The sequence below is a fragment of the Miniopterus schreibersii genome, assembly GCF_964146895.1.
Source record: "Miniopterus schreibersii genome assembly, chromosome: 11".
Classification (NCBI taxonomy): Eukaryota; Metazoa; Chordata; class Mammalia; order Chiroptera; family Miniopteridae; genus Miniopterus; species Miniopterus schreibersii.
In genome coordinates this window covers 9905218-9928885 of record NC_138111.1, presented here as the reverse complement: position 1 = coordinate 9928885, position 23668 = coordinate 9905218, and the positions used below count along the sequence as shown (strand labels likewise).

General features: G+C 49.2%; 2 protein-coding genes across 4 annotated transcripts; both read left to right on the top strand.

Moving 5' to 3' along the window:
* The first annotated feature begins 873 nt into the window (after nt 1–873).
* On the top strand, nt 874–4423 carry POLE3 (DNA polymerase epsilon 3, accessory subunit). The gene is made up of 4 exons (XM_081152590.1): nt 874–1813; nt 1915–2000; nt 2372–2490; nt 2774–4423. Exons 1-4 carry the CDS (start codon nt 1748–1750, stop codon nt 2944–2946), a joined length of 444 nt encoding a protein of 147 aa, XP_081008716.1. The 5' UTR covers nt 874–1747; the 3' UTR covers nt 2947–4423.
* Nucleotides 4424–8608: 4185 nt separating this feature from the next.
* Nucleotides 8609–22313, top strand: ALAD (aminolevulinate dehydratase). Of its 3 annotated transcripts, none has more exons than XM_081152316.1 (12): nt 8609–8679; nt 14287–14440; nt 15399–15449; nt 15934–16030; nt 16397–16532; nt 16644–16727; nt 16826–16914; nt 17187–17242; nt 17329–17416; nt 17504–17590; nt 17920–18049; nt 18692–22313. In XM_081152316.1, exons 2-12 carry the CDS (start codon nt 14328–14330, stop codon nt 18748–18750), a joined length of 990 nt encoding a protein of 329 aa, XP_081008442.1. In that variant the 5' UTR covers nt 8609–8679; nt 14287–14327; the 3' UTR covers nt 18751–22313. The 3 variants fall into 3 exon arrangements, with proteins under 3 accessions (XP_081008442.1, XP_081008443.1, XP_081008444.1); XM_081152317.1 differs by having other exon boundaries at nt 8666–8968; nt 18692–18847; XM_081152318.1 differs by lacking the exon at nt 8609–8679 and adding an exon at nt 10184–10230 and having other exon boundaries at nt 18692–18847.
* Nucleotides 22314–23668: the final 1355 nt, after the last annotated feature.

Sequence of the window (23668 nt, the reverse complement as noted above, 5' to 3'; positions counted from 1 at the left end):
GGTCATTACAAAAATTAATGGATTTTAGAAGGTCTGGCATATAGTTCAGAATAAATATCAGCATCCTTTCCTTTGTCCTTTTATTAATCATTAGGAAGAAGATACCACCATATCCAAAAAGCCTTATCAAATTACAATGAACGTAACTACAGAAGTGCTTTAAGTGGTCAAAACTTTGGAAGGCAGAAGACATGCTTCATTTTTCAGTCTGCTCCAATTCTCATATGAGCAGCTAAAACGTGCACCCGATATGAATGGGTTTGTTCAAACAGCAAATCAGCGGACTTGCAGTTGCATCAGAGGCCATTGGCTTTTCATTTACTGTCTGTATGGTCTCGGGCAAGTGACTTAACTTCTCTTAGCCTTGTTTCCTCCCATAAAGTAGCGGAGGGGAAATCCCAAAGTAGGATTGTAGAAGCATTTAAATGAGAAAATGTACTTTTATGTGTGGTTCTATAACAGGTGTTCAATAAATATTATCACCTTTCTCTCTAGAAATGTTTGATGCAATCACAACCATCTGATCCATAATAACTTTGTAAGGATAGTGTCCATTTCTAATTTGTTTTATTCAACGCCTTTACTGACTACCAAATATGTGAGGGAACCTGTTATAAGCTCGGAGAACGGTAATAACAAAATAAGTCCCTGTTCTTAAGGACTTTCGATTTAGATCAAAGGTAGCAAAATACTGTCCTAGGATTGCACCTGGTCTATGACTGGTTTTGTTTAGCCTGTACTTTGAGACACCATTTTAAGTGGAATTAGTTCATCCTGTCCAGATTTCAGTCTCCATTTAGAGATCAAAATATCTGACAATGGGGGGCGGGGGCGAGGGGGCGGATTCCAGCAGGACAGCAACTGACTGAAGCTGAGCATCTCCTGACATCTTTAAACCAGGTCTTTTCTATCCAAATGGAGCGTTTTCCTGACCATCCCAACTGCGCCCCGACGTCCAGTCTCGCCCATCTCTACGCTGCCCGAGCCGGCGCTGTGCCGGCAAAGTCACCGGCGTTGGAAAAGTCCAGCTAACAGTTATCCTTAACACGACCATTACCAGGCTGGGAGGGCTGTGATTATCTAGGATGGACTTCAGCTCCGGTAAGAGTTGAAAAACGATCCCCCGCCTCGTTCTGGAAAAGAGAAGCGGGAGAATCCGGCCCCGGAGGGCCGCCGTTCCGGGGAATCGAGGCGGAGGCCCCGCCGCTAGGAGGCCGAGGCCGTCGGGAGAACGTTGCTGCTCGCGGGGCGGGGAGCTCCACGGGCCCCTCCCGCCAGGCCCCGCCTCTCCTTCAAAGGAGCCCCGCCCCCGCCCCAGGCCTCTTCTACTTCCCCCAAGCAACGCGCCAGGCCGCGCCGTCGCTAGGCAGCAGCGCACAGCACTATGGGGAAGAAACGGAAGCCCCAGTGAGCCTAATTTCATTTGGTGAGAAACCCCCGGACCTGGTGGTGGCTTGAAGCAGATAAACGAGCTTGAGAAGGGACACGGGGTGTGGGTGGGGCCGGAGGGAACCTCAAGCGGGCCGAAACCATAGCGGCGTGGAAAGTTCGGGAGCACCGGCCACTGGAGGCGGAGGCGGGGCTCGTGGAGGAGGAGGGCGTAGCGCGCGGGGCAGTATGGGATACCGTGGGCAACGTGGGGCGGGACGGAAGCCTCGTCGGGTCAGACCGTGGCGACGCGGGAAGTCCGGACGCCGTAGCTGCCTGAGGAGGAGGCCTGAGGCGGAGGCCGGCCCCGGTGGCGGCAATGGCGGAGAGGCCCGAGGACCTGAACCTGCCCAATGCCGTTATCACTAGGATCATCAAGGAGGCGGTGAGGAGCTAGACAGACGGGTGGGCCAGGGGCGGACGAGCGGGCAGTGGGGGAAGCAGGACCTGGGCCGGCACCTTCGCTCACCCCCGCCTTTCTCACAGCTCCCGGACGGTGTCAACATCTCCAAGGAGGCCCGGAGCGCCATCTCCCGCGCCGCCAGCGTCTTCGTGCTGTACGCCACATCCTGGTGAGGCGGCAGAGCTAGCCGGAGCTGAGCTGGGGCCGCGGCTGGAGGGAGGCGCAGAGAGACCCCCTGGGTCGGAGTTCCTGGCTTGGAGCCCACAAACCCCAGTAACTCGCCCTACCCCGCGGAGTGTGCTTCACAGCCCTCAGCCGGTTTTTGCAAGTTCTGAAGCAAACGAAACAACAGACTAACTTTGCTTTAACCCCTTTGTACAGGGAAGGGGGGCTGTTACCATCACCAAAAATCCATGCATCTAAGACGTGGGCATCCCCATTCCAGCTCTGGGTGCTCCTTTGTCCACACACTTCATAGGCGGCAAGAGAGGGCCTGAGAGCCTCCGACGGCCCCTAATCTTTCTTCTTTTCCTGTTTCAGTGCCAACAACTTCGCGATGAAAGGGAAACGCAAGACTCTGAATGCCAGTGATGTGCTCTCAGCAATGGAAGAGATGGAGTTCCAGCGGTTCATTACCCCCTTAAAGGAAGCTCTGGAAGGTAATGACCCTTTTGTTTTCTCAGCCAAGTAGAAGATGTTCATCCTATTTGACCTGCTCACCTGGTCCTAAGTCCTTCTCAGTTTGCGTTCCTTTTAAGTCCAGTAAGCAAGTACTGGATGCGACTGAGAAACAGATCAGTCAGCACCACCTGAGGTCTGCTTTGTGATCCTGGACAGGTTCTTTTTCCTCTGCGCCTCAGCTTTTGCAGTTACGCCGTGAAATTAGCTGCTACGGTCGGCTTGGTTCAGCCCTGCCTCCTAACCCCTCCTTCCTCCTTCCAGCGTATAGGAGGGAACAGAAGGGCAAGAAGGAAGCCTCAGAGCAGAAGAAGAAAGACAAAGACAGGAAAACGGATTCAGAAGAGCAAGACAAGAGTAGGGACGAGGACAATGACGAAGACGAGGAAAGGCTAGAAGAAGAAGAACAGAACGAAGAGGAGGAAGTGGACAACTGAATAGGGTGAGGAGACTGTGGCACCTGGGAAGGTACCACTCTGAAATGTGGTGCGGGTTTATGTGAAGCATTTTCCTACTGGGCAGGGCAGTCTTAGGCAGAAGAGCCTGAGAAGATGGAAACGAAAACTGGCTAGAAATATCAGAACCAGCGCTTCCCACGCTCAGAGCATCTGAGAAGCAGAATGCTGTTTTGCTTAGTCAGTCTGAAGGTTATGACTTTCTGGCAAGAGGGATTCCAAACTGATAATTTGATCAGTCAATTTGGTCTCGTTTACTTATATATATGATTAGGTACTTTTTGATTCCCAGTTCCCTCCCATCCCCACCAAAAATAACTTCCATGACACCTGCTGTGTTTCAGATCACAGGAGGCAGTCAAGGCTCAGGAAAAATTGGGGCTTAGGTCATGGTCAGCCTGTTCGTACAGTATTTGGCAATCCTAGCTTATTACAAGTGGTCACAATGGCTTAGTTTTAGGAAACTACTAAACGGCTGTGAGAACAATGAAATCTGTGCTCTCTTCACTTGACAGTAACATTAATTTAATTTTGGTTTCTACCCAAGCACTTGGCTTGGGGCCCGTCTATATTGCCTGGAGGTTATTTGACCTATTGGCTGTTGGGGTGGCTGCACTCTGGGCACATAGGCTTTTAAATCCTTAATAATGAGTGAAATTAGTCAAGCAAGTGTGCCAATGTCTTACTCTTACAAAGCAGATGGCTTAGTCTTAGATGTACCTCACTGCCTGCTACTGCACAGCTTTAGAATCTGCACACCTCCTGGAAGGTATAAAATTCTAGGCTTTCTCTTGTAGTCCATCTCCCAGACTTGTGACTATGGTTTTTCATTCTTCCAACTTGTGACAAGTTCCAAACTTTATTTCTTCTAGGCATAACTTTCTCCTGTGCTTCTCCCTTCCTGCCTCTCCTCTGCTCTTCTCCCCCCATTCCCACTTTCTCCCTCCTTTTCTCACTCTGCCACTCCAGGAACTTTGATAACCTGCTTAATATCCTGAAATGAGGGTTCCTCTGATTTCTTAGTTATAACCTCATGTTTTTATTTTTTTTCTTTTTTGTTGTTTTCTTTTTCTTTAATTTTTGTTGTTGTTTTTCTTTGCTTTCTAATCTCATGTCTTTAAAAAATGATTTTGTAAACCTCTGTGAACCTTAAGGGAAATCTGGTGGTGCTCAGGAATCTAATTCCCCACCACCACCACCAACCATCCCCTTTAACTGCTTCTAAAGTACCTCTGTTGACCTTTCTTGGGTTTTTGTGTTGTTTTTTTCTCTCCCTTTCCATTTAGTGCTCCAAGCACTTTTTTGCTTGTCTCTAAGGCAGTTGACAGGTAGTGAAATGTAGTTTGACACTGTTAATTTGTTAAATTAATACAGTGAAAAATTTGTTGATAAATGAGTGAAGAATGTTGAGAAAATTATAGTGCTTTGTACAAATAAAGAACTTTCTTGTTAAAAGTGATGAGTCCTGTTTCATCCTGCCTGTTTGTAGTATGCTTTTGGAGAATACCTACTGATCGTGCCTTACACAGTTTTGGGGCTGTGGACTAGGCCAGTCCTTTGTAAGTATGGGACTCTGCACCACCTTGAATGACCAGCAGATGCTGCTCGTTCACAGGCAAGGGAGCTGCTCCTCAGCCACAGCAAGAGCTTCCCATGGCTCTGCTGGACACCCTGTACGTACTAGAAGCTTAACTCCAAACATTTACTGAGTTCCTGCTGTGTGTCTGGTGTCGTATTACCTCATCTACATAACTTTCTCAAATCATGAATTTATAAGTAACATTTCACGAAGAAACCATCTCAAAAGTCATTAGATCCCATGGGTTTTTTTCCTTCTCCACAGTAGAAATATCATTTATTCCCATGAGCATCACTTGGCTAAGCCCTCAAGTCCCATCTGGACTCCTGTGGCTTCCTTTGAGCTCAATTTCCTGCCTCTTCTCAGCTTCCTCTAGTTTCCCCTGTATACTGTTTGCCAAGTGGATCTTCCTGGAACACTGCAGTTACCATCACTGTTTCCTATTAAATCAAATCCATACTTAAACCTGTTATCCAAAGCCTGCTTAAAGAAGGCTCACCTTACCATCTATGCTAATCTGCTTCTACTCCAACATAAGGCTGTAGTCAAGAATGAATCTCCAAAAGAACCCTCTTCCACATGACTTTAGTTCTTACCAAACTTTATCTAAGAAGAGTCATGTCTCCTGAGAGTGGGGATTATGCCTTAAAACTACAGAATTTAAGAACTGGGAAGACTGAGGTAATCCATCAGTTTTTCTCACCTCTATCATTCCTGTAGTGGTATCTAGGATAAGGTGATGTTTCCCATCTTTTTTTAACCACAGCCCTTCATGACTAGAAATTCTGATCTGGATTTGGAGGGTGAGACGGTTACCATCCTTACCCATGCAAAATTACTTCTGCAGCCTAATTTATTTTTGCTGATGGGAAACAGGCTCATCTGAGAGAAGTGGCTTGCTCAAGATCTTACCACTAATTTATGAAAGCTGGGACCCCCACAGCCTTTTTTTTTAAAAAAACTTTATTTTGGAACAATTTTGTATTTACACAAAAATTGCAGAGTACAGAGAGTTCCCATATAACCATCATCCAACTTCCCCACATGTTAACATCTTACATAACCATGGTACATTTGTGGAAACTAAGAAGAAACTGTCAATTAAGTTGGCCAAACTATTTTGTATTTCATCCATTTTTCCACTAACACCCTTTTTCTGCTCCAGGATCCAAACAGAATACCACATTGTATTTGGTGAACCAATTTTCTTTTTTTTTAACCCTCACCTGAGGATACAGTATTTTTTTGTTTTGTTTTGTTTTGATTGATTTTAGAGAGTACGGGAGAGGGAGAGAGAGAAACATTGATGTCAGAGAGACACATCAATCTGTTGCATACGCACCCGGACCAGGAATCAAACCCGTGACCCCTCAGTGCACAGGATAATGCTCCAACCAACTGAGCCACATTGGCCAGGACACCGATTTTCTTTTTTAATTGAGATGAAATTCGCAGAATATAAAATTAATCATTTTTAAATGAGCAATTCAGTGGCATTTAGCACATTTACAATAGTGTGCAACCACTTCTATCTAGTTCCAAACGTTTTCATCACCCCAAAATAAAATCCCGCACCTGATAAGCAGTTACTCCCCATGTTTTCCTCCCCCAGCCCTTGGCAACCACTAATCTCTATTTCTTATGCTCTTTACAGCATTTAGCACAAAGCCACGTGCCTTCCTCGGAGGCACAATAGTTTAGTGGGGTTTTGGGGGAGGGGGTTGTGGGTGGGGTTTTTTTTTTTTTCATTTTAAAAAAAATTATACATACTAAAAGGTGCAGGTAAGCTTAGAGGTTGATGAATTTTCACAAACTAAACACATCCATGTAACACACTCAGACCAATAAACAACATGACCAGGACCCTAAAAAGCCCCTTTGGTCTCCCAGTCACTCCCTGTCCCCCCAGTGGTAATTGCTATCCTGACTTAATAGCACAGATTTAATTTTGCCTGGGTTTGTATTTTATACAAACGAAATAATACAATATGTATTGCGTCTGACTACTTTTGTTCAATATTATGCTTAAGATTTATTCATATTGTTGGATTCACAATACTTTTTATGGATCAGAGTGAAAGATTAAGGTAAAATTAGTAGGGGCTGTCAATTGAAACAGGTCTTCCAGTCAAAAATAAGAGACAAACATGGGAAAAATAGATTACACCAAAAAGCAACATTTTAAAATTTTCCACCCTGTTTGGGCTCTTAGAGGTAGATGGTCCTAATTATTTTTAGTTATCAGTAAACTCAGAGATGAACCATATCATAAAAGAAATGTTGGACGGGGGATCTAAACTGGGGGAGGAGAGGATGAGCAGTAATTATCCCTATGAGTTGAAGGAGCATGTTTAGCAGGCATTGCAAAGTAAACCCAGTGTGAGGTGGGGCAAAGTATGTAATCTTCCTGGCAATGGTTTTCCCAATCTGTAAAATGAGGATAGTAACACTTGTCAAAATTAGATAAGTGTACTGTCCCTGACTCTTTAATGCACAAAAAACATTGCTTCCTGTCAACTGGACATAAATGAATCAGGAGGCTTTGCTAAAGTTAAAAATAGCAAAGTTTTATTTGCTAAAATTAAAAATTACAAATTTTTATTCAAGTGTCTAGGTTTGCAAACCTGGAACACAACTAGGTAATACCCAGAGTATGCTGAAGAAGAAAGAAATTTAGGAGTTTTGCTCTGCCTGGTGTGGCTTAGTTGGTTGGAGCATTGTCCTGTACACCAAGAGGTGGTGGGTTTGATTCCTGGTCAGGGCATATTATCCAGGTTGTGGGTTCAGTCCCCAGTCAGAGCAAGTGTGAAGGCAACCGATACTTCTCTCTCATCAATTTTTTAAAAAGCTTAAGTTTTTATAGTAGAAAGCACATTTTTGAGAAGAGTCAGTGCTGCATGTTTAGCCTCTGGATTGATCCAAGATGGTAATCTTCTAGGTGTCCAGTGGTCCGGTTCATTAACGGAGTTATTCAGATGATTATCTGTGGAGTTCATGTACATCCAGGCGTAGATGCACAAATGAAAAGTTTAAGTTCCCAGGCTAGTTAAAGCAAGAAGAGGATCATTTCCTTATGTCGCAGCCTACTTGATTTTAATAATTTAGCAGCTTGACTACAGTGACCATTTTATTTCTTCATTCTTTTCTACTTTATTTGAACACAGATCAGAACTCTAGTAGCTGGGAACTAAGCAGTGTCATATTTCCTTAGCATTAAGCCTCTCTACCTCTTTAACTTGCAATATAAAGAGGTATAAAACCGGTTTTAAGTAGTATAATTGACTGGCATCCTCCACGATAATTCCTGATTCGCCTTTCAAAAAGCATTCCTTTGCTAGGGTACTGATCCCGACCCCCACTTCAGTCCCCCAATCCTACCAGCTCATCCAAGTCCCAAAAGCCTCACTAAATTCCTCCCGCCCCTGCACATACTCTGTCCCAACCCCCACAGGCCTTTGGTCAGATCTCCCACTACTCATCAGGTCTAATGCCTAACGTGCCCGCGTCATTCAAACCACATCTCCCACACCGTGGCACAGAGTAGGCCTTCGGCAATTAACGCTGGAATAAATTTTCTCTTAAAACTTAGAAGGCAGACTGTGCCGAACTCAACAACTTTAAAATGCTCAGTCCGCAAAAGTGAACTTAGCTATTACGCTGTGTTGGGCATTACGGTGTCGTTTTAATGTCCTTGACGTCCAATTATTCTTTCAACAAATAATTAACTAGCGCCAAGCATGCTCCAAACTGGGAAGCGGAGGACTGTACAGAGACCCTCGGGGCCGTAACCGCTTCCGAGGACGGTTCACGCGCAGAGTCCCCGCGCCTCCGCTCCGCGGTCCTGCTGGCAGGCGGGCCCGGCCTGTCCCCGCCCAGGCGCTGGTCCCGCGCGGGCGGGGCGGGCTCAGCAGCCCCTCGCCACACCTGATTGGCCAGGCCTCGAGACTGACGGGCCTGTGCGAGGCCCGGGCTGGAGCTGACCAGCCCTCCGGCGAATTGCCCCCAGAGGGTGTGGCCTGCACGCTGGTGGGGGCGGGGTGAGGGCAGACGCTGTTTCCTGGAAGCAGCCCCGCCCCCGAGTGTGCCGGGAGAGGTTCGAGTGCGTGGGTGCCGTGCAGACTCGCCGCTCTCGGAAGGTACGTACGCGGGGGGCCAGACTCGGGGAGATGGCGGACTTGGGGGCCGAAGCTGTGGCACCGAGAGCCCCGCGTCCCCAGACCCAGGTCGTGCTGCGCGCCTGAAGCGCTGGCAGTGCGGCCGGGGTCCGTCCGGTGGGGCCGGTGTTTGGGCTCTTGGAGGCAGATGGTCCTGCTGCAGCCGGGGCTGGGGTCTCCGCGGGGCCGTAGCCCTAGAGGGCCCGTGGCCGGTCTCCGCGTCTCCTCTGTGCGGTTTACTCCCTTGGACACCGCTGGGTGAGCAGCCTCTGTAAGTGCAGAGCCCGAGGTATCAACTCCGATGTGGGAGGGACATTGTGCAAGAGGAGTGGAAATAATAACAGTTTCGTGCTAGGCTTGTCTGTACGTACGTTACATGCATCGGCCCATTCTTTACAACAGTTCGTTGAGGGCGGTTCAGGTCCTCATTTAGCAGTTGAGGAAGCTGAAGTCACACAGCTGCAAAGTGACAACCAGGATTTGAACGCATGTGTCCAGACTCCAAAATCCCACACTGGACCATAGTGCTGCCAGCTGTAGACAGGTCCAGAGTCATCGGTGTGCTGCTCTCTCCCACCCCCTTCACCCAGAGCTCTCTGCAGCCCACCTCTGCTGTGGGCTTTGAAACCTGTACTTAAAGTATCAAGGAGTAACAGTGGGCACTGAGAACTGGGCTGCTGAAAACCTGAATTCTAGCCCTAGATCTGCCACTGACCCCCTACGTTGTCTTGGGTCTGTGTCTGTCCTTTGAGCCCAGTTTCACCATCATTTCGATGATATGATCAACAAGCTTTAAGGACCCTCTTAGTCAAGATGTTTTAGGAGTCTGTGGACCCGGCAGGTTTTCCTCATAGCTTCAAATAGCTAAGCCCAGAGGAAACTGGGCTCTTCAAAGCTCAAGGTCAAGGCCCAGATCTCATTCTTCTCTTCAATTCCTGTATATAGTACTGGGACAGGCCTAGAGTAGATATTCAGGAAATGTGAGTTGAATAACCAAGTCCGTCCCATTTTCAGAACTGCCTAACAGCTGCTGTTTTGGGCCTCTTTGGGGCTTTGGATTTTTCAGCCCTGGCCACCTTCTACCTAGCTGGCCTTCCTGACTGCCTCGTCTCCAGCTAGTGGCAGAGCCTGCCAGAGCTGGCAGCAGCTCCCAACCCTCTGTGCCAAGACCATAATCTCTGGAATCCTCAGCTGAGCACAACAGGGGGCGGGTTCAGACCCTGCAGCTCTTTCTCAGCCCCTCCTGGTAGCAGCTCTCAGGGCCCAACTTAGCTTACTCCCAGTTTGGGGAAGTTGCCTTCTACGGAAGGAGACACCTTCACAATCAGTCTGAAAAGCTACTTATCCTTCAATGTCCCCTCTTCCATGAAGCCCTCCTTGACTCCCACAGAACATAGGTTCCTCCCACAGCACTTGTTCCACCCCTCTATTGTAGCATCTGTGTGGTAAGTATTTCCTCTCTCCCACATGGGCTGCTGGAAGGCAGGGATGCCCCCACCTCAGATGTCTTGGAAGACCCTGTAGTCCACACAGGTTTGAGTGAAAGTTCTCCCTTCTGGGTGTGGTGCAGAGGTCATGGCTATGATGTCACCTCAGAAGATCTAGTTTCAGCTCAGTTCTGTTCCTAATATGAAAGTAGCTACATGTTTACTGTGCAGCTAGGCACGTACCTCTTCACTATCTCAAATCTCTGAAGCTTTGCCAGTTGAAATAACTCCCATTTGATAAACCACAAAATGAAGAATCTGAAAGGCCAGCAACCTTTCAGTCATACATAGAGCACAGACCAGACCTGGTGTTCTTTGACCTTGAAGTATGTTTTTTTTCCTGCACCATCCTATCCTGCCTTCCAGCTAAGCTAACCTGTTCTAATGTGGCTGAGCATAGGTGCTGCATCCCATGGTGACTTGCCCTTGACTTCAGTGAGGTGTGACAGGATTTAAGCAATGGCTTGCAATCTCCCTTGATTTGGGAGAAGTGCTTTCCCAAGTGTATGAAAATCTCCCAAACTTTGTGGGACTTTGTGCAAAGCCAAACCTCCTCCTGGCTTTGGCTCTGCAAACAGAGATTCAGCTCTGTTGCTCAGGAGTGTTTTTCTACTCCACAGATATTGATTCAGTGCCTGTTGTAACAGAATGACCATGTGTGATGTAGGTAGTGGCACTGGACTAGAATCCAGGAGATCCCATGGTCAAGCCCAACTCTTTACCCAACTCTCTGTGTTTTGTCAGACAAGTCCTTTTGCCTCTCTGCACCCGATTTTCCACATCAGAATGTAAGAGAAACAGGATTGGTGATTTTCAACTTAATTTTTGTATTACACCCATTTCTCAAATTTCTGTGAACCCTACAATTAAAAAACACACAAACAGATTAAAGTTTAAAACTGCCCTAGTGAGGCCTCCCCCTCACCACTCTCACCCTCCTCCCTTGTCCCCCACCCCCAACCCCCAGTCTCCATGGGGTGAAACATGGGCTGTAAAGCTCCTAGGCAGCCCTGCCCTGTCACTTTTGATAAACAGAAGACATTTGCTCCCTCAGCCTTCTAAAGTAGAAGCAAGATTGAGGCCAGTGGAATGCATCTTTGGATTCCAGAAGCTGGGAGTCTGCTACAAAGGTTACTACCTGAGAAGTGAATCAGGGACATGCACAGACCTAGCTTCAGAATCTGATTTGATTCCAGAATGACATTGAGCAAGTCACTTAACCTCTCTGAGCCTCCATTCCTTTATCACTAAAAGCAAAATCCTCTGCAATTAAATGAGATAATATATACACTGTATATAAAGTACCCAGTCCAGTGCCCAGCACATAACATACACTCTATATTTTTCTCTTGGTTTCTCATCTCTCCAGCCACCAAAGCAAAGATAGGAGAGGCAGAGAGGTACCTACTGAATCAAATGTTTACCAGGACTAGTAGATAACACCCTGCACTCATTGTCTAGAACAAATTCAAATTCTGGCTCAGTTACTAACTAGCTGTGTAGTCTTGGGCAAGTGACTTAACCTCTCTGAGCTAGGCTAATCTCTGACAGACTTGAGAGCAAAATCTTGCACAAAATGGGCACTCAGGACTTTGCAACTGCTGAATGGTTGCTCATTTGGAGGTTGGGACATTTTGGGGGAGGCCTGGCTTGCTCCTGTGTCAGATGATACGGCTGACTCAAGGGTGGGGTGGTAGGATGGGTCCCTATGTGGCTCCTGATAACCCCAACCCTTACAGGAAGAAGGAACAGATAAACGGGGCCTGAGAGACTGGAAGAAAGGCACCATCAGTGTAGTAAAGGACTCCCCAGGCCCAGGGAGTGTGGAACCTTGGATAAGTCCCTGCCTCTCACTGGGCCTTGAGGTCCCATTCACACAAGGAGAGATAAGTGGCTCTTGGCTCCCCCCCCTTACTTGGCTACTGAGTGTTCCCCCAGGCACCTTGTCTGAAAGCAGAGTGGAGGTACCTTGACCACCAATCTGTAAAAGTGTCTTAAGACTGAAACATGAAGCAGGCAAGTTTATTGACTATAACAAAATTTATTATAGGGTAATTAACTTACAGGAACATTGGGTCAGAGCAGAAGAGATGACCCAGCCTCTTGTCAGAGGCTCAGAGCGGATTAGTGTCCGCTGCTAGACAGTTGCTACAATAAGCCTTTTATTGACAAGACAAAGGGACAAAGAATGCAATGAGCCAGGAACCATATTTCCTGGTGGTCTTAGGATAATTATTGCTTAGAATTAATGCCAACACCTAGTTTGGTATTTATCTCAGTGGCTATACGATTATGGTCATTTACTGACAGAAACCTTTATGAATACATTGGGCGAGCTTACGGGACACAGCTAATCATTAACTGTGAGGCTTTGGTGCTGGCTGAGACTAGTTAGGTCAGAGTTCTCAGCATAGAAAAACAAAAGCAGGGACGCAAAGATGAACTCAGTTTTGTTCGCATCAATATCTGTACACACCTCCAAAAGGAAGTGTCTAAAACGGAGCTCTCCGCCTCATCTCCAAAGTCTGTTCCTCCTTCCCTCTCCCTGCCTTGTCCCTGTCTCCACTGCCCTCCAGGTCAGAGACGCTCAGAGCGTCCACCCCAAGAGACTCCCTCTTGGCCGCCTTATGATGGCCCTTCCTTCTCTGCCCCTCTGACCCACAGCCTCTGTGCTCCTCTGCTTCCAATCTGCTGTGCTCAGGCTGTAAGCATTTTCTTCCTAAAGCCAGGCTCTGACCAGGCCACTCCTCCACCCCCTGGCCAGAAACCTTCCCTGTCCTCCATCTGGCCCCCTCTTGTCCCCTCCCCTCCATACACACATGGCTTGATTGCCTCCTTAGTTCCTGAGAACAGTCCATAGCCATCCCTCCTTCCCCACCTTTACTCTTATCTTCCCTGCCTGAGGGAATGTTCTCCCCTGTCCTCTGACTAGCCGAACCCACTCATCCTGCAAAAGCAAGTTCAAGTCCTTATCTTCTTTCAACAAGCCTCTGCCCTCCAAACTCACATTGGAACTCATAGTTATTTTAGATTAGGCTTCACTTCTCTGAGATGCACCCAGTCAGCCCTACCTCCCAGGACTAGTGCCAACTCGATAAGAAATCATGTGTGCAAATGCCCAGTGTGGCCTGGCACACAGTAGATGCTCAAGAAACAAATGATAATGCCCCAGCTTCCTTCTTACATCCCTTATTTGGCATTTAGGACATATTACCTGGTATTTCATGTAATTGATATTTACTGTGTGGCAGAGTGTATGGGGAAGGCAAAATGAACTCACTATGGACCCTACCCTGCCGAAGCTCTGTCTACTGGGACAAGATAAGATAGGTCCACAAAGACCTGTTATATAAGAGAGTATGTGATCTGGGCAAGAAGAGAAGCTGTAGTGGGCGAGGGAAGGAGGGAGTGCCTTGTGGAGAACCAGGTAAATTTGGGGCAGGGGAAGTTGTGGAGAGAGCACAAACGGTCTAGATAAAGGGAACAGGGTGAGCAGAGCCAGAAGCTGGCCAAGTGTGGCTTGTGCTTGAGGAGTAGCAGGAGGCTCTAGGGCTGGAAAAGACATCAGTGGCCACTCTACAGGGTCTTGTGTCTGTTGAGCACGGTGCTATTTAATCCTCTTAGTGTGAGTCCTGCCCAACAAGTCCATGTACGAAGGGGTTTACTGTGCTTTTCTCTAGAGGTAGAATTACAGGGAATTTTTCTCCTTTGGTTTACCTAAAATTTCTGCCAAGTACGTGGACATTTTTCATGGACTAAACAACGTTTAAATGTTGGCTAGATCAGTGCTCCTCATACTAATTTCCAATCCAGCCCAAATTGATTCTTTAATAAAATAAAAATGAATTACTAGAAAAAAGAGAGACCATATAAATAGGAACCCAAATTGTATATTATTAGGTTCAAATTGCTATGAAAGTTTCTTAAGGCCTACTTTCATTTCTCTACTTATCTTATGGACCAGCGGGGATTGGTAAGCCACACTTGGAGGAACACTGGGGTAGAGAGCAGGAGAGGCAGGAATCCAGAAGATTTGGGGGTCTATGACCACCTCCTGGGGACAGGGACCATGCGTCATGTTCCTCCCATTGCCCCCACATAGCTGAGAACCCAGCAGATACCCAGGAGCCCTCACTGCGCACCATGCAGCCCCAGTCTGTTCTGCACAGCGGCTACTTCCACCCACTGCTTCGGACCTGGCAGGCAGCTGCCACCACCCTCAGTGCCTCCAACCTCATCTACCCCATCTTTGTCACGTGAGTCCCCAGAATGACCCGGGTGTTTGATCCGAAGGGTTTGTGGGGTGGGTGGGTGGGTGTGTTTGTGACCGGAGCTGGCGTCTGTTGCGGGTGGTAAAGGGAGCTGCCAGCTTGGAGCTCAAGGCTTAGGAAGTGGCCTGCTGGGTTAAGGACAACTGTCTTAAGAACAAAACAAATCTTGAAAAGAACTCGATTTTCCCATTTGGAAAATAAGAGTAACCCTTACCTGCCATCCTGAGCTTTTGCAATGACAGGAGCTGGGAAGGTATTCTGTGGATTGTCAAGTGCTATGTACACGTAAGAGGTGGCAGTCATGATTATTAATAACAGCAACAGCTGACCTTTATTGAGTACTCACTGTGTATCACGTACTATGCTAAGCATCTGCTTCTGTTATCTTTCAGTCCTGACAACATCCGTATGCGGAAGGTATGGCCTACCCCTAGGTACTACCCCTAGATTGTCATCGCCACGAGGGCAGGGATTTTGGTCTGTTTCGTTCACTGTTATACTGCCAGGGCCTAGAATAGTACCTGGCACGTAGTAAGTGCTCAAAAATATTTGTTATATGAATGAACGAGTGAATCCACCTAGGAAGGGCCTGAGGCTCAAAGAGGTAGTACAGTTTGGCCAAGGTCACCCAGTCAGTATGTGACTGTGATGGCAAGTAAGGACCTTCTGACTTCAGAGTCCAAGTTCTTAACCACTTGACTGCTTCCTGTGAGGGTTTGTCTTTTAGTACAGTTGCTCTTGTCGTCACTGTTATTCTTGTCGTTCCTGTTATTTCAGGCCCTGGGCTTGGCTGGGCAGGGGAACCAGACACTGGGCCCTGTCCTCCTCCCGCCATCTCCACTGCCACGTTCCTTCCCAGCTCCCCAATCATCCCCCCCAGTTACCCCTTCACCACTGGCCCTTTCCACAGCCACCAATCCATAGCCCACCCCCACTCTTGCAGGGATGTTCCTGATGATGTGCAGCCTATCGCCAGCCTTCCAGGAGTGGCCAGGTAGGAGACATGGTGGGGAGGGCGGGGGGACGATGGAAGAAGAGATTTTACAAGGGGAGGTGCCAGGAAGCAGAAGCAGACCCAGGAGGTAGAAGATTGGAGAGTCTGACTTCAGCCCAGTAGAGAGAAGGGTTTTGTCAGGGTCAAAGTTCCACAGCAGAAGAGGCAGCCTCGTAAAGTAATGGGCTACCCATCACCAGAGCATCATAGCAGAGTCTTGGAGAGGAGAGCTTGATCCAAGTGGGAGTTCAGTGAAAGGACCTTGGAGGGGCCTTCCTCAGCCGAATCCCATAGCTCTGCCACTTGGGGCCCCAGCTTTCCCATCTGTTTGGTGGGTATGTTCCTGCCCCACTGTACTGTGGGGCTTGAGCCCTCCTGGTATCATGTGCAACTTTGCTCTTAACAGAGGCACAGTGTTGCAGGGTGGGGAGGACCCTGGCCTGGGCCCTGCTTCACTTAGCCCCTCCACCCCACCTCCACGCAGGTATGGCGTGAACCGGCTAGAAGAGATGCTGAGGCCCCTGGTGGAAAAGGGCCTGCGCTGCGTCCTGGTCTTTGGTGTTCCCAGCAAAGTTCCCAAGGTGAGGAACCAGAGGAGGTGTGAGAGGAGAGGGGAAGGGAGGTTGAGTGAAGGGGAGCTGAGGTTCCACACTGACCACACCCTCACTCAGGCCTTGTGCTGGCCCTGGGACCACAGGTGAATGGACATGGCCCCTGTTACTAAGACAGAACCCATGTAGGGTCAAGAAGCTAAGTAGGGTTATGACACCCTGACTAGGCAAATCAGTCCCCTCTGCAAAATGGGGACAGTCCTCACTGTGCCTTCTCGTCCAGAGGCTGTGATGGTGATAAAAGGAGAGGGCCGGGGCTGCCCTCTGTGAGGACCGTTGTGCCTCCCACAGGCTTCATGTGACAGACACACTGCTTTGTCCTTCCTCTGCCACTAGGATGAGCGGGGCTCTGCAGCTGACTCCGAGGACTCCCCCACTGTTGAGGCCATTTGTCTGTTGCGCAAGACCTTTCCAGGCCTGCTGGTGGCCTGTGACGTCTGTCTGTGCCCCTACACCTCCCATGGTCACTGCGGTGAGCTCCTTCCCTCCACCGGCCCTGTTCCCACCTGTACTCCCACTGCCCAGTTCTCCCCACAGGCCAGAGCCAAGGCTGCTCCCTAAAACCCGGCCATCTGACCCGCAGGGCTTCTGAGCGAGAATGGATCTTTCCAGGCCGAGGAGAGCCGCCAGCGGCTGGCAGAGGTGGCTCTGGCCTATGCCAAGGCAGGTGAGAGCCACCAGCAGGGGTGAGGACCTCTGGGTTGGGGAGGTGGCAGAGGAGACAGGAGGGTCCCGGAGTTCTAAGGACCACTCTCTGTCCCTCAGGATGTCAGGTAGTAGCTCCGTCGGACATGATGGATGGACGCGTGGAAGCCATCAAGGAGGCTCTGATGGCACATGGACTTGGCAACAGGGTAGGGGCACGGAGTGTGGGGAGGGATGTGGGGAGGTGAGGAGAGAGCCCTGCCCCCACATCTGCCAAGAATCACAGAACTGAGGACGGCACTGTCCAAGGCCTTTGGGATCTGTCTCAACCTCTGCTCCTAAGATGGGGACATTAAGGCCCAGAGCTCCGGTGGGGCTAGAACACAGGCATTCTACTCAGCCTGGGTCCTTTCCCTGCCCCGTGACCCTGGGACATCTGGAAAGCGCTGGCTGAGCCTCAGCCCCCATTGTCTCTCCACAGGTATCGGTGATGAGCTATAGTGCCAAATTTGCTTCCTGTTTCTACGGACCTTTCCGGTAAGTGGGGGTGGGCAAGGGACTGTGGTTAAATCCCTGACCCGTTACCCAAAGCTGGAGCCCACCCTGATGCCTCTGCTTTCCAGGGACGCGGCTCAGTCAAGCCCAGCTTTTGGAGACCGCCGCTGCTACCAGCTTCCACCCGGAGCACGAGGCCTGGCCCTCCGAGCAGTGGTGAGTGACCAGAGCTTGAGCCCCAGCCAGCCTGCCCCCCTCTCCCTGCGCCTCCCGGGCACTGCCCACACCATGCCTCATCCCTAGGACCGGGATGTCCGGGAAGGAGCCGACATGATTATGGTGAAGCCAGGAATGCCCTACCTGGACATTGTGCGGGAGGTGAAGGACAAGGTGAGCAGAGACAGAGACAGGGGGCGCTCAGGGAGGTGAGAGTGTGTCCACAGGCTCTGGGACCTTCGATTGAGGGACTGCAGAATCTCAGAGTTGGAAGCCATCTGCCCCCTGGACAGGAAGCTTCCCCTCCCTGCCCCTACCCAGGAACCACCAGTGGGCAGAAGCATTTGAACAGCTCTGCTCTAACAGTTTGAGAATGGGCCGGGCTGCCAGCAGCAGTGACTTGGGGCATGGGGCTCAAGGTGGTCAAAGGTTGGGGAGGAAACAAGGGATACTCTCAGGGGCACACCCACCCTCCACTTCTGCCTACTGATGCTTCTCTGCAGCACCCGGAGCTCCCGCTTGCCGTGTACCACGTTTCTGGAGAGTTTGCTATGCTGTGGCATGGAGCCCAGGCTGGAGCGTTTGATCTCAAGGCTGCTGTACTGGAGGTCATGACCGCCTTCCGCAGAGCTGGTGAGCAGGCAGGGGTGGGGTTTTTGACCTGTGTCACACGAACTAATAGGCACCTTGCCCAGAGAGGGAAATGAAGTCATGAAACAGCCTGTAGTCTTAGGCCCAGAAATACCAGTGATCTAAACAGACACAGGCTGAGAGGAAGAGACATGAAACTGTGAAACAGAACATGGGACAGTGAAGAAAGCAGAGCCCTCTTATTTTTTGGTTGTGAGACCTTGGCCTAGCCACTTCTCCCAACCTCAGTGCCCTGTATATAATTGGGATAAGATACCTGGTGCATGGTGGTCATGTGGATTAAATGAGGTAATATGTGTAACTTGCATATGCTTATCACTCCATGAATGGGAGCTGGTTTTGTTGGTATGGCACACAGTGTGGGAAGGGAACTTACAGCTTATCTATTTCCCCACTGTGCCTTTTATACATTGGCAAACTAAGGCCCAGGAAGAGAAAATGACTTGTCCACAGTCGCACAACTTACAGAGCTAGAATTCACCAGAGCTGGGCTCAGGCTTATGTTGTGTCACCCACCAACTGTGCCTCTTCATAGCAGCCTTCTTCCCCCCAGCCCTCTTCTCCCAGGAGGTGTGCTCAGAACTGATGCTCACCCCTCCCGTTTCCCATTTCTCTCTTACAAAGGTGCCGACATCATCATCACTTACTACACACCTCAGCTATTGCAGTGGCTGAAGGAGTGATGGAGAGTGTGTGCAAGACCCAAGAACTAGGACTTTACAAAGGTCCCGGGGCCTTGGAGAAGTGAAAACCAAAGTAAATGCTGCTTTTAGAACTGTGCCCTGGTGCCCTCTTCCTGCTCACACACCGGCAGGTGCCCAGCAGTTCCAGGTGGTTTCTGTCAGCATGCCAAACCTTACCACTCTCAGCCACGTCTTCATGGGCTCCGCCAAGCTTCACCACCCTCCCCTGGGTCAACCCTGAGGCCGCCTCTACCACTCTAGCTCCTTCCTCTGGTGTGGCGTCAGCTTGAAAGCTCCCAGGAGTCATGGGCACCAGTTCTTGGGGCCTGGGAGAGGGGCTTGGAGCATTAGGGGAAGAGGAAGGCAGTTGGATCCTGGGTCCTCAGGAGCTCTAGAAAGCCCAAGGCCTCTGGCTGCATTTTTAGGCGTGGGACTGAGGCCTAGATTGACATTCCGGGGTTCAAAGTTGAGATTTGCTGTGATTCCACTGGAAGGCGATTCCCACACAGCCAGTGGTCGCCAGGCTGCCTGAGATCTGCTCTACTCTGAGCCATAAACCCAGACAAGAATTACTCATTAATGAGCAGAAATATTGCCTGGGGATCAAAATTCAGACGCAAAGAGAAAGTTCCTGACTGTTGGAGATGCCACCGTCAAAAAGGCTTTTTATTAAAGAAATATTTTTTGAAAGCGTGTGTTCTGTGCCAGGCACGATGCTGGGTACTGAGGATCTAGCTGGACAGACCTCAACTTTGTCTCTCTGCATGACAGAGACAATGGGAGAGACAGACAACAAGCAAACAGACAAATAAAGCAGTTACAACGTCTCATAAGTGCTTTGAAGGAAATAAAGGGTCTGAGACAGACGGGGGGCGTAGGGGGAGAGCCGCTCCCTGAGATCAAGGAACAAGGAAGGGTCCTTGAGGAGAGCAGAGGGAAGCACACCAGCTGTGCGTGACACCAAGTGCGCAAAGATCCTGCAGTGAGAGGAGCTTGGCAGCACTGCTGGGAGCAAGGTGCAGAGAGGATGGGTGACAGGATGGAGGTGACAAAGGTAGATTCCTGCACCTTTTAGGAAGCTTGGATCATATTTTGCCTGTGATACAAAGACAACTAAAGGATCTTAACCTGTTACGTATGGTCCAGTTTCCCACATTCTGCTGCTGTGGGGAAAATGGAAAGGTATGAGAAAAAGAGCCTGGTTAGAAGGCTGCCGCAGACCCCAGGGAGCAATGGTAGTGGCCTGGATGACAGTGGTGGCAGTGGAGATAAGAGGAAGTAGATGTATTCAGGATACATTTTAGAGAAAGAACTAGCAGATTTTGCCGATGCTTTAATTCCGGGGGCGGGGGAGTAGGGGTGGGGGTGTCAAGGGTGAGACATCGGAAGGAAATAAGGATGCCCTCGTGGGTTTTAACTGGATGAGTGGTTCCAGTTTTCTTCTGAGACCAACAGAACATAATGTTTCCCCCTAGCAAAAGTTAAGGCCCAACTAAGGAGGGGCCTGTTTGCAAGTCCACCTGCCCGTCCGCAAAGTGACAGGGAATCTCAACTCCAGGCCCATAGTAAGTTAATTTGGACTGTAAAGCAGTACAACCCATTTTAAAATCTAGAATTATAAAATCTCAGCAGCTCCTGCAGTCAGACCAGTCTCCTCCGACTCTAAGTAGTCTTCCCCAAGCTGTGGCAGAATTAACTGAAGATGGGATCTTAGCCTACAGGGAACTGGCCAGCCAAAATCAGGGCTTGAGAAGTCAAAGCTTCACCTGGCCAGGAGCCAGAGCCTGATCTACCACCTAGGGGTCTAGCAGTCATCGGAAATGAGCCAGCACTGCCTCATCGCCTCAGGGCTTAGACCAGACCAGAACCTTTGACCATCTTAGCTTCTTGGCCTGTCTCCTGGCCCCTGAGATCATTTCTGGTTAAAGTGATGAGTGTGAAAAGGAAGGTTCTTCAAGGCCATCCCAGACTCATCGCCCATCAAATACAGGGCCTGGCTCTGTTCTAGGCACAGAAGACAGTAGACACTGCCCCTTTGGAACAAACGGTCCACAAAAAGCAAACAACCCTGTATCTAGACACCCCCCCGCCCCCCCACACATACACACACACACGGGCAACATTAAGCGGAATGGGTCTCCCGGAGAACCAGGAGGCACATGTGTCACCAGTGACATCGTAACAGGTACCATGAAGGTGGTGAACAGGAACTGACCTGGTTTGAAGGATCAGGAAATGCTTCCCTGAGGGACTGACATTTAAGCCTAGACCTGATGTTCTGCCACCATGGCCAGAAGAACACCTAAGGAACTAACAGTAAAGGTAGAACAAGATCCCTATTGTACAGGACAAGGCCCGACAAGCTAGCCCAATAATTACCGTCCCCCCTGAGTTTTTATTGAAAGAACAAACCAGTCACGCTCCAGCCAAGCATAAAACCCCATTACTCATTGTTAAGACATTGCGTTTAAATCGTCCCTTTTGTGTTGCTAAAGGTCCCCCCTTGTTTCCTGTACCAAAAGCTAACAGCCTGACAAATTATTGGAAACCCCTTTACCACAGTGCCTTTGTGGTTACTGAGCATAAACTGAGAGAACTGGGTCAGGGCTGCAGTTCGGCTCTCACATGGGTGAGACGCTGGATCTGTAGCCGCTGGCCAGCTAATAAAGGCTCCAAAATTCAAACACAAACTCTGGTGGTTGTCACAGGTCCCCCCAGAACACTGAAAGATGAACAACCAAGCTAAAATGTGTTTGGGGGAGAATATTCCAGGCAGAGGGGATCCTGGGGCTAGAATGAGTGGGAAAATAAGGCTAGTATGGCTGAAGCACAGGGAAGGATGGAGGAACAGGTGGCCTGAAGAGAGACCAGGGCCAAACCATGCAGGGGCTCAAAAGCCACATCAGCCTTTTCAAACGCAGGCAGTTAGACATGAGCAGAGCAAGACCGATGGGCCAGGTATAGATGGTCACCAGGGCACAAAGCCCTGGGTACCCAGCAAAGGACAACTGTAAGGTGAGACCTCGTCCCCAGGGTGACCTTTCCTCCCCTAGCATTATCACTCACTGGTCTTGTGGTTTGAACCCCCTGACCTTCCCTCCCTAGAGAGAACATCTAGGCCTCAGCTGTATTTTAGCTCCAGGCCCAGAAAAGCAACAAAACCAGACAAGCAAAACCAACTGACTGGCTGACCTCAGGACCAGCTGCATTAAATAATGACCCCTGCCCTGGCACCAACCAATCAATCATTGAAGATCCCAACCCTGAAAGGACACACCTAGAAAGCTGCCAAATATTCTATTGAGATCTTCCTCTGGGACCTCTCCTAAAATCTCCACCCTTAAAACCCACAGGACAGGACCCAGCATGCTCTTCCTCCTGGGAGCACACCCATGCCTTTCCCCTCTCCCTCCGCCACCCCACAGGGAGGTCACCTTGACCTGACTCACTTCTAAGCTCCAAGGGCCCTTCCTTTGCCTCTATAACTTGTTTCCTGAGCCCATTTCTTCTATGAATTACTTCTACCTTTGTGATTTTCTAAATAAATGTTCTCATAACTTATAGTCTGAGTCTTGGCTCTGAATTCTTTCCAAGCCAGAACTCAAGTACCAAGGTTGCTCAACCCAGGTCCGGTCTAACCCACCTGTGTAACAGATGGTGCCTTTCCTGCCACCCCCAACAAAACTATTCCAAGAGGAAGGAAAGCCAGTTGAAACCATTTAAGCAGGAGAATGACTCACTCTGGTTTGCATTTTATAAAAGCATTTTGATAGCAGTGTAGCAAAGTGCAGATGACAAATTTTATGGTCTGGACTGGAGTGGTGATGGGATAGGGAGTGAAATGGATTTAGGAGGTAGATTAGATATGAAGGATGGACTGGGCTTGAGCTGCTGGCGGGCCATATGCTGAGATGGGCAAGCTTGGAAGAGGAGCAGGATGGAGGAGAAATCCTAAATTTAGCTGGGATCTGAGTGAGAAAACTAGAAAACTTATATGCTCACCAAGGCCATTCAAAAGTTTGTGGCTGAACTGGGCCTAGAACCCCAATCACTGAAAACAGGAGAGCTGGAATTTGAAACCCATATAGCCAAATTCCAAGGCTTCTACACTTAACCACTATGCCATACCTCCGCCTGGTAAACAGTGGCAAAATTATGGGTCTAACAGTGCTATTAGGAGCTCCGAGAGTGGGGCAGACCAAGGGGCTAAATTGCCTTCCGTCATCATGGTCCATGTGAGTGGCGCCCTCTAGAGTCAGGACTTGTTGCCTGGGGTGCCAGCCTGGTATCCCCTCCAGCCACCCTATGTTTTCCCTACAAAGGCAGTAATGGCCTGGCAGGCAGCTTGAGGGATTTGGGTGGTCTTGGAGGAATCTGGCTCTTCCACAGTCCCATCTCCTGCTGTGTACCCTGCTCTTGCTAGTAGTAATTTTATCCTTGGACAGAGAACTCAGCTTTCACAATCAACATAGCATATAATTCTCAGGCTTCCAGGCATCACAGCTGATTAGCGAGCATTAAGAGCCTCTGTTCACAAGACATTTTCTTATTTCTCTCTCAGATGTGCCAGCTTGGACAGGAGCTTGTCTGTTTCCAGTAGGACCTTCCTGAAAGTCACAACAAATAGCCAACATGTTCCACCATCCTCTTTTTGCTTTACCAAGATCTCTAAAATTATAACCTCAGTGGTGATATGGTTGAGGGTCCCAAAAAGCAGCAGGCATTTTAACCAGCCAGTTTACTACCAATTTTCCAGCTAGAAAAAGGAATCCTGGCCTGCTCCATACCCAATGTGAACTCTGCCAATTCCACATATTACGGCCTGTGACTTGCAGCACCCCATAATCTGTACTGTTCTGAGTACTCTTGGTTGCAAGTGACAGAAATGAAATTCAATAGCAAAAAAGGAAATGATTGG

What these genes read in the sequence shown, in the direction of transcription:
- POLE3 (XM_081152590.1), top strand. Translation starts at nt 1,748, where the DNA reads ATGGCGGAGAGGCCCGAGGACCTGAACCTGCCCAATGCCGTTATCACT. An exon ending in CTAGGATCATCAAGGAGGCG is followed by an intron (nt 1,814 to 1,914) that starts GTGAGGAGCTAG and finishes CCTTTCTCACAG; the next exon opens with CTCCCGGACGGTGTCAACAT. An exon ending in CTTAAAGGAAGCTCTGGAAG is followed by an intron (nt 2,491 to 2,773) that starts GTAATGACCCTT and finishes TCCTCCTTCCAG; the next exon opens with CGTATAGGAGGGAACAGAAG.
- ALAD (XM_081152316.1), top strand. Translation starts at nt 14,328, where the DNA reads ATGCAGCCCCAGTCTGTTCTGCACAGCGGCTACTTCCACCCACTGCTT. An exon ending in CACCTCCCATGGTCACTGCG is followed by an intron (nt 16,533 to 16,643) that starts GTGAGCTCCTTC and finishes TCTGACCCGCAG; the next exon opens with GGCTTCTGAGCGAGAATGGA. An exon ending in GACCGCCTTCCGCAGAGCTG is followed by an intron (nt 18,050 to 18,691) that starts GTGAGCAGGCAG and finishes TCTCTTACAAAG; the next exon opens with GTGCCGACATCATCATCACT.